Here is a 13403-nt window from a genome sequence, read left to right as displayed (position 1 = left end):
TTGAGAAGACTATAATGTCATCGAGATAAACTAAACATATTTTCCCGATAACGGAACGTAAAACATAATTCATTAACCGTTGAAATGTGCCAGGTGCATTAGTCAACCCGAACGACAACCTATTCCATTCGTACAGATTGTTATCCACTATGAACGCTGTCTTTTCTTTGGAGCTGTCGTCCATTTCTATCTGCCAATAGCCTGAAGCTAAATCTAAGGTAGTGAAATACTTTTGCCCGTGGAGTAAGTCTAGAACATCGTCTATTCTAGGTAAAGGAAAGGAATCTTTTTTTGTTATACCATTGAGTTTCCTATAATCCATACAGAGTCGGATTCCTCCGTTTTTCTTTTTACTAATACTACGGGGGCCGCCCATGGAGATACGGACGGCCTTATTATCTTGTTAACTAATAATTCCTGCAAAATACTGTCAAGCTCTGGTTTTACGTTTTGGTGTATCCGATAGGGGCGTAATCTAATGGGTCCTTGTCCTTCCGTATTAATGTGATGCTTTACTAGCCCCGTTTTCCCTAATTCTCCTGTAGTGGAGGCAAATATTGATTTTCTATCGATTAAAAAATTTGTAATGCTGGTTCTGTCTACTCCTGACATATCAGGTGGCAAATTGTTGGCAAAATCTACAGCACTGGACGACAGCTCGCGCTCAGCACAATAATTGATATTATCTTTTTCTATCCGGCAAAATCCTAACGTTCCAATTATTTCATACCTTGGCAGGGAGATGGGTTTATTCGTTTCATTAATTAACGCTATTGTAAAAACGGCCTCCTCACTACTCTTACTGATGAAAGGATCAACTCGTAATCCGCTGTTCTGTCCCGGTCCTCTGTGAAAAAAAAACGCAAGATTGGGAGGTAGCTTAGCCCCATTCCCTTCCGATTCAACGACAGTGGCACTAAAGGGCTTGATCGTGATCTTCTCTCTTGCTACGATGGTGGGCGAGGAGTCCGGTTTCAAGGTTTGTTTGACTCGGTAAATTCTCCTTTCGCTACCATCAATGATGAACTTGTGCTCGTACAGTGCATCTAAACCTAAGATACACTCCTCGCTGATGCTATCAACGACGATAAAATCCTGCAGAAGATTATCGCCTAAAACTTGAACTTGTAGGGTCACTAGCCCTCTTGTAACTAGTCTGGTGTTCTCTACACCGTATAAATCGACCGGAACGTCAGCAGTAAACTTCATTACACCTTCCTTCAATCTGTTAAAAACTTCTGTCTTAATTAAACTTCTACCCGCCCCAGTATCTAAAAGGCCCTTGAATTTCTCATTTCCAACTTGGATGGGAAGCCGTGGGATTTTATTTTTTCTGGTTTCTATTACTTGATTAATAATCTGTCGGGGTTTAGGACAAGGCCCACCGTTTTGCCCCACGTTACAATTGGTGGCTTCTAGTTTTCCTGATTCCAGGGGTTGAGCTGACCAGGATTCTGAGCTGGCGACGCATATCGGGCGTCGGAACGAATTGGTGCGGATGGGCAATCACGCGCGATGTGCCCACCTTGATGGCATTTGAAGCAGGTTGGCCCGTTTGGTCCCCATCCACACTTGTCAGTGTTGTGAGTTGTTGGGTTCCTGCCGTTATTTGCGCAATAAGCACAATACCGCTCTCCTCTGTGAGGGGGTCCATTAACCGGATTATTGTGATTATCCTTGTAAAATGGTGGTGGATTACGATGTACTGGCGGTTGATGCGGAGCCCGAGTACTATTGTCTGTAACCAGGCCACTGTGATTTTGTTGATACTGTCTCATTGGTTGAGCCTGGGGGATCGCTTGGCTCATACCGGCGACCTGGAGCTGCAGATTTCTCATCATTTTCTCTGAGTCTCTGGACTGTTTCATCATATCACTATAACTCTTATTACTAGCCTTCAAAAGGTTTTTTCAATTCCTCTATTTCCTGTTTGCTTTCTGCTAATTGTGCGTTATGGCCCGTGGCGACGGCATTGATTGACTCGTGACTCTTATCTGTAAGTTGGGTGGCTCTCATTTTCTGCGAAAGCTGCTCAATGACTGATTTTAGTTCCGAGATCTCGTTTTTTGTTTCCCTCAATTCCTGGGCATTAGCATTTGCCGAAACGGCGTTGACAAATTCGACGCTCCGTTTCTCTAGTTTGGCTTCGTTTAAGATAGCTGCACATTTCTCTGTTGCTTTTACCAGGTCATTTAAGTTCCTATAGTCTTTAAAACTCATTCTTTCGCGTAGGTTGGACTTTAACCCTCCCAGAAAGCCATCCATTAACATAGTCTCTCTTAATTTGAGGACATCTGCATCAATTGTCTTTCCTACTTCCGTTGGGTAGGCAAACGAGTAAAGCTTCTGTAACCGGCAAGCATAGTCCCTGATAGATTCCCCAGAATTACGGATGAAATTTTTAAACTCTGTAAAGTACATTTTTCTGTTATCCCCTCCGTGGAAGCGTTCATGGAGATTCTGTTTAACCTTAACGAATGATTTTGCTTCCCTTGGATAGTTTAGCTGGAAGGTTGTAATACAGTCCCCTGCAGACCCAAAAAGCTTTGAGCCTAAAAGTTTTATTTTTCTCCCTTCTTCAAAATCAGCAGTGTCGACTACCCTTTCAAAATGTTGTATCCAGTCCTCAAATTTGGTTGACCCCATTCCATTGAAAGCGGGTACCTGAGCTAATAACGCTATCGTTTGTTGTTGCTGGTTCTGCAATAACTTTTGACTATTGTAATAGCTCTGGTTCGTAGCAGTGGAGCAGTTGGCCTCTTTTCCGCGCGGAACTCGCTCGCGCCACAAGCTGTTTTTGTCAATGCCAAGGCGGCTTTCGCTCCTGCTGCGGCTTCTTCTCTTGACGCCCCTGTCTCCCGCAGACATTTGTACAAAGTCTCATATGGGTTTGGATGCGCCATCGTTGGTCTAGGTGGGTTCGTGTCGATCGTTTGCTGAGAAGGGGTCAATTTGAAATTTACGCTTTTGTACGGTGTGAACTTTGTTTCTATTTGTTTTGACGAGGATGGTTGGGGTTTTTCGAAGGGGGAAAGGGTCGTCTGCGTTCCCACCAATCGGGTTGAAGGGGAGATCGTCTGTGTTCCTACTTGATTAGTAGGAGCTAGTTTCTCTGTCGTTTGTTGTGATTGGTCTGTATAAAAATTCTGATGTCTGCTAATAGGCGTCGAAGAATATTTAAGGGGTGGGAGTGACTGGTCGTCGGCCGGCGTTTCTACTTTCTCTTTCCCTCTTAAATCTTCCTCGACACGTTCTCTGGTGCGTTCTAGGTCTTGCTCGACTTCTAAATCGTTATGAGACTTCACGCTGCTGAAATCGTCGTTCTCATCTGCTGACTCGGGATCGCTTTCGAGTTTGAGATAGATGTCGTTAATCAGAGTGGACTCGACAGGTTTAATCGTTTCTGGTACAAGGGGCTGGAAAGCTTTGTTTCGATTACGTTCACTGACTCGGGTCGGCGGCTGGCCCTTTACTCGGATGTTGTGATTTTTCCGCACCGTTAGACCCGGACCCGACTGCTCAGGTGCCTCTTCGGTGCGAAGTTCGACGTCTTCCACGTCAGCGTTTAATTCGGGATAAAGGCGAGTATGGGTTTTTGGTGTCCTAGGTAGGGATTTGCTGACGGCGTGGGCCCTATCGTCTTGACGCTGACTGAACGTTTCCCCGATCAAGTTTCGGATTGGATTGGACGGGCTATGTGAACCTTTTCCTTTACTAAAAAATGCTGCACGGGCTTCTTCGAACGAGAAATTTCCGGGCAGAGGTTTAGGCTCGACAAGGTAGTCGTTCTCGTCTTCGTAATAGTCGTCGTCTGAGTAACAGTCGTCGTCAACGGCGGGCTGGCGTCGTTCCGCTGATTTCGGAGAGAAAGTGGTCAAGATAGACTTCCCGAGTGTGTTGAAAAAGCTAGGCTTGCCTAATTTTGCTTTAGGGGCTACTGGCGTTGCGTGGGCCATTCGTTGGCGAGTGGTTTTCTGCGGTCGGGACGGTGCACGCATTCGATCCAGATGGTGCCAATTGTATCACCCCAAAAAATATCGTAAAGGGGGAAAAAATAATTACCGTGATACTGAACAAGGTTGTAAAACTGTGAGGGTGACGATAGGTAAGAAGGTAATGAAACTGTGCACTAACAATTGGCGGGGCCCGCTGATTTGGGGAGAAAATTCAATTGGGCTTTCCCAGTGGTTTCAAAAATAGAAACCGGCTTGTCTGACTTCGGTTTAAAGTTACTGACGCTGCATTGGCATTTTTTCTGAGGGGTTTCCTGAGGTCGTAAATCGCATCCCGTAAAAATAGAATGGTGGTGATGATGCTTGCAAGAAGAAGAAAAACATATGGGTGGAGGAAAAATCAGTTAACGTAAGGCGGAATCAAACTCGACTTAACAATTGGCAGAGCCAGCTGTTTTGGGAGAGCAATTAAAATTGACCATCTCAGTGAGTTGAAAAAAGGAATTCCCGGCTTGTCTAATTTCACCTTAGAATTACTGGCTTTGCATTGGTTATTCGTTGACGAGGGGTTTCCGGTGGTCGTAAAGCGCATCACCGAAAAAAAGGAAATGGCGGCGATGCCTTGCAGGGAGAGAAAAAATGGATGGAGAGAAAAAACAGTTAACGTAAGGAGGAAATCAAATTCGACCTAACAATTGGCAGAGCCAGCTGTTTTGGGAGAACAAATTAAAATAGACCTTCTCGGTGAGTTGAAAAAAAAATAATTCCCGGCTTGTCTGATTTCGCCTTAGAATTACTGGCTTTGCATTGGTCATTCGTTGACGAGGGGTTTTCGTTGGTCGTAAAGCGCATCACCGAAAAAAAAGGAAATGGCGGCGATGCCTTGCAGAGAGAGAAAAAATGGATGGGGAGAAAAAACAGTTAACGTAAGGAGGAAATCAAATTCGACCTAACAATTGGCAGAGCCAGCTGTTTTGGGAGAACAAAAAAATAGACCTTCTCGGTGAGTTGAAAAAAAAAGAATTCCCGGCTTATCTGATTTCGCCTTAGAATTACTGGCTTTGCATTGGTCATTCGTTGACGAGGGGTTTTTGTTGGTCGTAAAGCGCATCACCGAGGAAAAAAAATGGCGGCGATGCTTTGCAGAGGGAGAAAAGAAAAAATGGATGGGGAGAAAAAATGGCAGAGTTGGCTGAAGACCAACAAAACTGCTATCTGAGTTATACAAAAAATGGCAGAGTTAGCTGAAGACCAACAGAACTGCTATACAGGTTATACAAAAAATAGCAGAGTTAGCTGAAGACCAACAGAACTGCTATACAGGTTATACAAAAAATGGCAGAGTTAGCTGAAGACCAACAGAACTGCTATACAGGTTATATAAAAAATGGCAGAGTTAGCTGAAGACCAACAGAACTGCTATACAGGTTATACAAAAAATGGCATGCAAGTTCGATAATCACTGCCACCAATGTAATAGTTTACACGCGCGTGGAGCGTGCAAACTATCACATGAATTTAAAAGTAAATAAAATCTTTTGCTTTACCGCATTGTATTTAGGCTGGCACAGGTCGGGACAGATCGGTACAACTGGCGAGAGAGAGAAGAGAAGACTGAAGGGGCAAGCTAAATCTAGTCCTATTTATTAGGTCTTGAGGAAGCATTTTTTCCTTGGTTGGCGTGGGTCGTGGTAGCGTCCTTTTTAACGGTCAACTTGACCTTCCTCTTTGTTCGAGAACAAGGGGGCTTTTTCCCGCAACGGTCAACTCCCCGTATTGCTTGGGGCGCCAGAGGGGTGACTTTTTAGAAAGTCGAAGACATCGTTTCTCTGTTGTCAGAGATCTCGATTTTTTACAATGCCATGAGTGGCGGAATGGGTTTCGATGATCTCCGCTTGCAAGGCTAGCAGGTGTTGACAACCGATTCGATGACGTTACGTCCAGAGATTATCCAGTAACGTGAACGTAAATCCGCCAATAATCTTTCAGATTTAATGTGGAGATTCCGTGTGTGATGATCCCATACAATCCGCTGCGTCTGGAGTTGATCGGCTGGAAGCAGGATGGGATGCTTTGTGGAATAATGAACTGGAGCCTGAAGTATACGTCAACCTACACGTAGCTGACCTGTTTCATCCAGGAAAGGGCTAAACGTGCATAGTTTTGACTTCAGAGGCAACTCCAGGCTCTTTTTCAAGGCGTAGATTTCTTCTGCAAATGCCAGTCCTTGGGTACGTTTGACACAAAGCGTGAGGGCCGTCACCATTTCTTCGGCCGTCAACTCCCCCATGGTTGGATTGTAAATTCCCATCTTAGCTCTGGCGTTGGTCGCGAACCTTCTGCACCAAGCGATAACTCTTTGGATCTTGAGTAAGCTGGAATACCTCTTTACACAGTCATCAATCGGGTGATTTTCGTCTTCCGTTTTGACTGTGAAGTCTCGAATTACGTTAACGTCTCTTTCTTCCGGCTCTGCGATCTCTTCCCAAATATCCCACTCCGACGGATCGAGTTTCAGGAACGATGGACCCTCGTGGAATTTCACCAACTCGTCGACGTTCTTCGGGTCAATGCCACGACTACACAGGTCCGCTGGATTGTTAATTCCGGAAACTTGACGCAATTGTCTTCGATTTGTGTTCCGGAGGATTCTGCCAATCCGATTGTTCACGAAGGTTTCAAATCGGCAAGTGCGAGAATGGATCCAACGTAAGACGGTTTGAGAGTCGGTATGGAAGGTAACTTCACGTAAATCGATTTCGAGCTACCGACAGATTACTAGGGCGATATTTAGGCCTTCTACAGCAGTCTGCAACTCTAATCTTGGGATCGTGAGTCCTTTTACTGGTGTTACGTGGGTTTTAGCCATGACGAAGGATACGTTGATCGACTGGTCTTCGAAGATGAAACGGAAGTACGCCACAGCTCCAAATCCTTTTGTGCTTGCATCCGTAAATACATGCAGGTGCTGCTGCGTCCAACGTCCACGTTGATGCCGGAAACATCTTGGTACTGTTAACAACTCCAGGTTATCCAGATGCTCGTACCAGTAGTAAAAGCGTTGGCCTAATTCCTCGGGGATAGGGTCATCCCAGCCGATCCTTTTCTCGTACGTCCATATATCTTGCAGAAGTGACTTCATTAAGAAAACAACAGGAGCGACGAGTCCCAACGGGTCGTAGACACTGGAGACTATACTGAGGAAATTCCTTTTGGTGAGAACGTCATGGCTTGGCTGCTTCCGTATCTTGAACGTCAGCATATCCGTTTCTCCGTTCCACATCACTCCAAGTGTTCGCTCGATGGGCAACTTCTCCAAATCAAGGTCCAGTGTTGGTGAAGCCAAACCGAACTCACGTAGAGCCGATATAACCTTCCTTGATGAGGACGTCCACTTCGTTAGATTGAAACCGCCTAGTTGTAAGAGTTTCTTCATCTGGCGGGCCCGTTTTACTGCCCCGTCTTCGGAATCAAAGGAATCGAGGTAGTTGTCAACGTAAAAGTTTCTTGGAACGCTCTCTGCTGCCTCCGGATACTGGTCGCGATGATCGTCTGCAGTCCGATTTAGGGCGAAAATACAGGTCGTTGGGGATGACGTTAACGGTGCTTGATTACTGCCAGGCGTTCGATAGGCAAACCGATAGGCCACCTGGTCTTCTACTGCGACCTTCACTTGGTGAAACATCCTCTCGATATCTGCGCCAACTGGTACCAGGTTCCTTCGGAAGCGTAGTAGGACACCGAGTAGGCTAACGAGAAGATTGGGTCCACGTAACAGGTTCTGGTTGATCGACGTTCCCCCATACTCGGCGGCTCCGTCGAATACAACTCGAACTTTGGTCGTAGAGCTGGATGGGCTTATGACGCCGTGGTGCGGTAAATACCATGTTCTACTTGACTCCTTCCGCAACTCTTCGGTCGTGAGGAGTCTGGCGTGATCAAGGCCGATGTACTCCTTAACAACTGCATCATACTTCTGGGCGAAGTCTACATCTCGTTGAAATCGCCTCTCCAGAGAATAAAGTCTCTTCAATGCAGTTGCCCGATTGTCCGGAAGGTTTACATTGTCGGTTTTCCACATAAGGCCGACTTGATACCGGTTACCAACATTCTTTACTGTTGACTCGAGGATACGTTGCCCACGTAGATCGTCTTCGGAGAGAACAGGCTGCTCCATGTCTACGTCTTTCGTCTCCAGCTGCCAGAATTTCTTGACTAACTCGTTGAGGTCTTCGGGACGTTCCTCGTCTACTATATGGGCGATGAACGGACGCCCATCTTGTGGCGGGCCCGTTTGACCACCCAGGCACCAACCAAACGGTGTTTTGAAGGCGATAGTCCCAATTGTTCCAGCCGGCGGCTTGACGGAATCTACGTGATCGTGGGCTTCTGCTACGTCAATTCCAATTAATACTCCAACGTCTTCGGGTTGTATGTTCGGGACATCAAGACCGCGTAGGTGTGTCCAGGACTCCATTTGACGAGGGTTTATTGGAGGATTTGGCGTCACCTTCAAATTGTCGACGGAGTAGGCGTGTTTAACTTCAAACCGGCTTGTTCCGTCAACGGACGAGAGGGAGAAATCCACAACGGCAGCTTGGACGTTTGATGTGGCTCCATCATAAGAGACAACGTTGATGCGTTTATGCTGACCAACGAGTCCCAACCTTCTTACTATATCTCTCCTGATCAGAGTGGTGTCACTTCCAGTATCCAGGAATCCGAAAGTGTCGACCCACCTTGTACCGACGCTAATACGAACGGGTACAATCTTGAAACGTACACGTCGCTTTACCGGTTCCTTCTGGGTTAGTGTCCCGAGGAATGCAGTCGATGTAGACGCTGATGGAGACGTTGGATCCGATAGTTTCCTCAGTGGGATGAACTCAGACCCGTGAAGCAAGGGATGGTGTCTTGATCCAGTGCATCGACCCATGGTACATTTGATGTCCCTGGGACACTCCTTGCGTTCATGTTTGCCGGTTAGGCATAGTAGACACCTCCCGGACTTAAATACGACTTCAGCCCTTTTCGTGGGCGTGGAAGACATAAACAGGCTACAGCTGGCCAAGTTGTGAGCCCTGCCGTTACAAGCTAGGCACCTCCATTGGTCAGTCTTTTCGATCGCTTTCTCCTCCGTCTTCAGTTGTTTTCCCTTGGGAGCAGCCTCTGGAGGTGACGACGCCGTTGATTTAGAGCCCTCTTCTGTCGAAACGTGTCCAATGGTCGACGTGTAAGCAGCGTTCTGTTTCTTGACAGGCTTCTTCTCATCAAACCGTACTTTGAACGTCGACGTAGGCAAGGACTCAAAGACGTTTTATCCATGTTGCTTGCTCATGGATTTTACGGTTACCCAGTCGTCCAGGTCCAGAACGTTAAGCTCTGCACCGGTTCTCTTTCGTTTTTCATTCCACTTCTCTTTAAGGTACGTCGTCAGCTTTGCTTCCATGGCCATCAGAGTAGTACGGCTATGTAGCTCATGGGCATATCTTGATTGTGAGAGCGCCACCACTGCTCCATGCAACCGGTTTGCAAAAGTCTTGAGGCTCGCCGCATCTTGGCTCCTCAAAGGTGGAATCTGCAGCAGGTCGTCGAGGTACGTTTGATCCATGACTTCGGTGCGGCCGTAAACTGCATCGAGTCGTTCCCACACCACGGAGTACATAGCCTCATCGGCGAGGCACTCGCCGATCTCATTCCGGACCTCCTTCGACAGCAGCTCTTCAACATGAACAGTAGGGCAGGAGAACCGTTGTATTCTTGTTCGTATAAGGCTCGAAATTTAGCCTTAAACCGGGCGTAGTTCTTCGGATTTCCATCAAACGGCTGGATCGTGAAGGTCGGAGTACGTGGACGACTACAGCAGCCGCCATGAGGATGGTTGGAAGGGCCAGCGGCAGGTGGAGGTTCAGGGGTCGTGTCCGAAGACGTATCGTCCCCAGGGGGTGGGCATGGATTGCAGGTTGAAGGCATGATGGGCAAGGGTCTTTGGGTAGGATCCTGTGCAGAGGTACCGGCTGGAACGTAACGATTGGACAAGTCTCTACGGTGCATTACTGTGGCCTCAATTGACTTTAAGGACGCCCGAGCAGGGATGTCTTGTGTAGCAGCGAATGGCTGTGATCGTTTTGGAAGGCGTTTCTCTTGGTCCAGAACTTGCTCTTGTATCGTTCTCAGATGGATCTTGTTGACTACCATCGTCGTTTTTAGACCTTCAATCTGAGCATTTAGGTCCAAGTTAACCTCTTTGATCTTCTGATCCATTTCACGTAGACTCTGACGTGAATCTTTCACCAAGTTGGTGTTAGCGGCGATTTCTGATGACGTTTTTTCCGCGCTGTCAATGAGTTTGCTCAAGTGCTCACCCATGCCTTTCAGCGCCTTGCTTAACGTTTCCGTAGCCGACGTGGTGCTCGCTTCCATCTGGATTCTTGCACGCTCCATCTTGACTTCCAGTTCCAATATCTGTTTCTGGATGCACAGATCACGCTGGCTGGGTTGACCAAGGGAAACATTTGAAGCTGAACGGGTAGACCTCTTCTGTGATAGCGTGGTGCTAACTGTGACGTCAGAAGTTGTCGTACCAATAGAGCTGTCTGACTGACGTGACGACGTGGCATACCTAATGGCGAAGTTGAGGATTTCCACGTGGTCGGTGTCAAATTGTACCTCCCATTTTTCACATGCTTGACGTTGTGGATCCGTAATATCGGGCAAGCTCTCCATATACGTGTGGTGAAGATCTTTGACGTCTTCGTAGATACGAATCAATTCGTCTCGCCATGCTGCAACTTGCAACTTCTTGAGTCTGATGGCTCCCAACTTGTGATCTGCCACTGCTTTTCTGAGCTGATTTGTTAACTTCGTGTGGGTCGCCTTTCTTCTCTCACGTTTCTGCTTGAGATCGTTGTCTGGGAGGAGGGGGCCTTCATTCTTCATTGCTTCTGGCTTCATTTCATCTTCTATAGAGATATTGCCGCCCGACTCAATACTCTCGGCTTTTGCTACGGCTTCACTCATGACGTAGAAACGTTCAAAGACAAGGAAGTAGTCACACGTAAACGGATGTCGATGATTCACGTAGATACAGCGACGATAAAGTCAGATACGTAAAGGCGTGGTAGACATCAAAAAGCGTGGTAAAAACATCAAGCAATATTCAGCCGACGTCAATCGTCTCAAACAAGAAAAGCTGTATAAAAATCACGAACAAGACTTAAGATGTATTTATGTAAAATTGGTTCGATTTACCGAGCGCTGTAAAAGTAATCAAAATTTTTCGCTTACTTAAGTCATTTTATTAATTATTTCGTTCCTACTCATAGGTAACAACTCAGTTCCAGTTAACACTCCGTTTCAGGAAGCTATAAACAATCTTGAAGGATTATTCTTAGAAATACAAGTCCTTAAACGTAAAGTCTCAAAAGATGCTGGTAAGATTCCATTTTTTAAAATTTATGTTAAATAAGTCAAAAAATAAGTTTCTTGAATTGATAACGCATATTTGATTCGTTTCTGTGTTTTTTTTTCTAGAGAGGTCAAAACAGCGTAAACGACTTCAAAAAAGAATACGAACTGTCAAAGATAAGGCTCGCAAGTTGATGAGCAAAATCAAGGAACAGTACAAACTGGACATCTCCGAAGAACAATTCGATAGCGGTAAAATAAGAAAAATCCATCCTTTAAAAAGTAATCACTAGCTAAAAGGTTATCCGAAATTCAATTATTATAGTTTGGTTTCATTCACCTTTTATTTATAGTTCCATATCACGAAGATCAACAGCTTTGTGAAGCATGGATGCTAACCTGCCGTTGTGAAGAGGAGGTTATTATATCCCCTAATGAGTTGAAGCAATTTTTCGCAACTCTAAATCAACTTCTTCTCGATTTACAAGACAAACTGAAGAATCAAACTGGACGCATTATAGAAATTACTTCAAAAATCGAAGAAGGGTGTGCTGCTAGCTCCCTACTAGATGAGAAAGAAATACTGTCTGGGTCAAACTTTCTTATTGAAAGCGAAATCTATAACCTTAGTTGTATCGAATCGACGGGTTTGGATTTGCTTAGAAATGATTTGTTGAAGGCAAAGGAGGGGGTGGATGATGAGGAACTACTTGAACATTTGATCCTGTCAGAGGATTTTTCCGGAACCATCCCAAACGCGGATAAGGATTTAGACGAAGAAGATGCAGATGAAGATGAAGACGATGATTATGACTATGAAGATTTCGAAACCGATGAATCTGGCAGTGAAGACGTTGGAATAAATTCCAAATCAAAATCCCCGGATAATGAAGATCACAGAGCAGAGGAATTGTTTTTGGGGAATTTAGATGATGAAGACTGTGGTATTTAGGGCAAGAAAATAAAGTGCATTCATCTCGTTCAGTTCTTACAATAATAAATCAGTGAACAACTGTTATGGTTTCAATTTTGTCTATTTTTTAACAAGTAATCCAACCTTGGTTGTTTCTTAAAATGAAAACTGCTTTTATTAAGTGAAAAAGTTATATATTTTGATTTATCGAGTCAACAATATTTTCTTGAGGAATGGGTAAAAATATGTAAGACTATCGTACTACTTCAGAACTGTACCTTTGAGGAAGGAAATCTGCTTTTATAAGATACATATCTTGTAACTTACAAGAGTTGTTTAGAAAGATAAGAACCATTCTTCAAGACCGTATAATCTAGCTTGAACTGCCATGCAGGAGAAAAGTGTCTGTCGAATGACCATGAGGTGTGCTGACTTGAGCGAAGATGGATGAGAATGGAATAGTCTGGTCTCTTAGCTGTAGGATTATAACTTTCCAATGCCTAATGATTATAAGAAAATACATATATATAACATCTGCTTCTGTTATGTTAATATTTTCAATGATGACTGGATTTATTGACCTGACTATAAAAGCAGGTTTCAATCAGTCTCAGCAGATTTAAAATTAGCAAAATTTAAAAGTTATCTAATACATTAGAGAATTAAATATTCCTGACCTTGTATAATTACCTGTTACTTTGTATTCTTCATAATAGTTAACGTTGAACTTACGGTATGCTACAAATCATTCTCAAAATGAAAATGAAAACAGCAGCAAATCACATACACTCCAAAAAATATGTCTTTATTGTTATGGTACGTCAAGTAGGATTTCCCATCTAGCCATAAACACAGTACGAAAATAAATTAGAATGAAAGTATCCCTAAACACACCCAAAAATTCTCGGAGAGGAGGGAAAATCATCGGCTTAACACGAGCCGAAGTCCGGCTGAGTGTCGACTACCATCCGTATGGGAGTACGAGTGTTTTACTTCACAGGAAGGCGAAAAAACTTTATCGCAGTTTTCTACCCCAGGCACATTTTTACGCGCATAATTTCATTTTTATATTTTTTGAGAGATAATTACACGCCAATTCATTTTCTGAACACAGAATTTCTCTATCTTTA

At 44.7% G+C, this 13403-nt stretch overlaps 1 protein-coding gene, 1 long non-coding RNA gene and 1 pseudogene across 2 annotated transcripts; 1 reads left to right on the top strand and 2 right to left on the bottom strand.

Moving 5' to 3' along the window:
* Positions 1–1280: 1280 nt before the first annotated feature.
* Positions 1281–3119, bottom strand: LOC123474267 (annotated as a pseudogene).
* Positions 3120–11174: 8055 nt separating this feature from the next.
* On the top strand, positions 11175–12312 carry LOC123474209 (glutamic acid-rich protein-like). The gene is made up of 4 exons (XM_045176135.1): positions 11175–11184; positions 11279–11386; positions 11487–11612; positions 11714–12312. Exons 1-4 carry the CDS (start codon positions 11175–11177, stop codon positions 12310–12312), a joined length of 843 nt encoding a protein of 280 aa, XP_045032070.1.
* Positions 12313–12450: 138 nt separating this feature from the next.
* On the bottom strand, positions 12451–13116 carry LOC123474410. Its single transcript, XR_006649220.1, has 2 exons — positions 12964–13116; positions 12451–12773 (listed from the first exon to the last, which is right to left on the bottom strand). It is a non-coding gene; the product is annotated as an uncharacterized LOC123474410 (long non-coding RNA).
* Between the last annotated feature and the right edge of the window lie 287 nt (positions 13117–13403).

The sequence above is a fragment of the Daphnia magna genome, linkage group LG7 (assembly GCF_020631705.1).
Source record: "Daphnia magna isolate NIES linkage group LG7, ASM2063170v1.1, whole genome shotgun sequence".
Classification (NCBI taxonomy): Eukaryota; Metazoa; Arthropoda; class Branchiopoda; order Diplostraca; family Daphniidae; genus Daphnia; species Daphnia magna.
This window is presented reverse-complemented; position numbering and strand designations above follow the sequence as displayed.

Bases quoted from the DNA above. Each gene is read 5' to 3' on its own strand.
- LOC123474209 (XM_045176135.1), top strand. The intron at 11,387-11,486 runs GTAAGATTCCAT...TTTTTTTTCTAG, and splicing joins TAAAGTCTCAAAAGATGCTG to AGAGGTCAAAACAGCGTAAA. The intron at 11,613-11,713 runs GTAAAATAAGAA...TTTTATTTATAG, and splicing joins CGAAGAACAATTCGATAGCG to TTCCATATCACGAAGATCAA.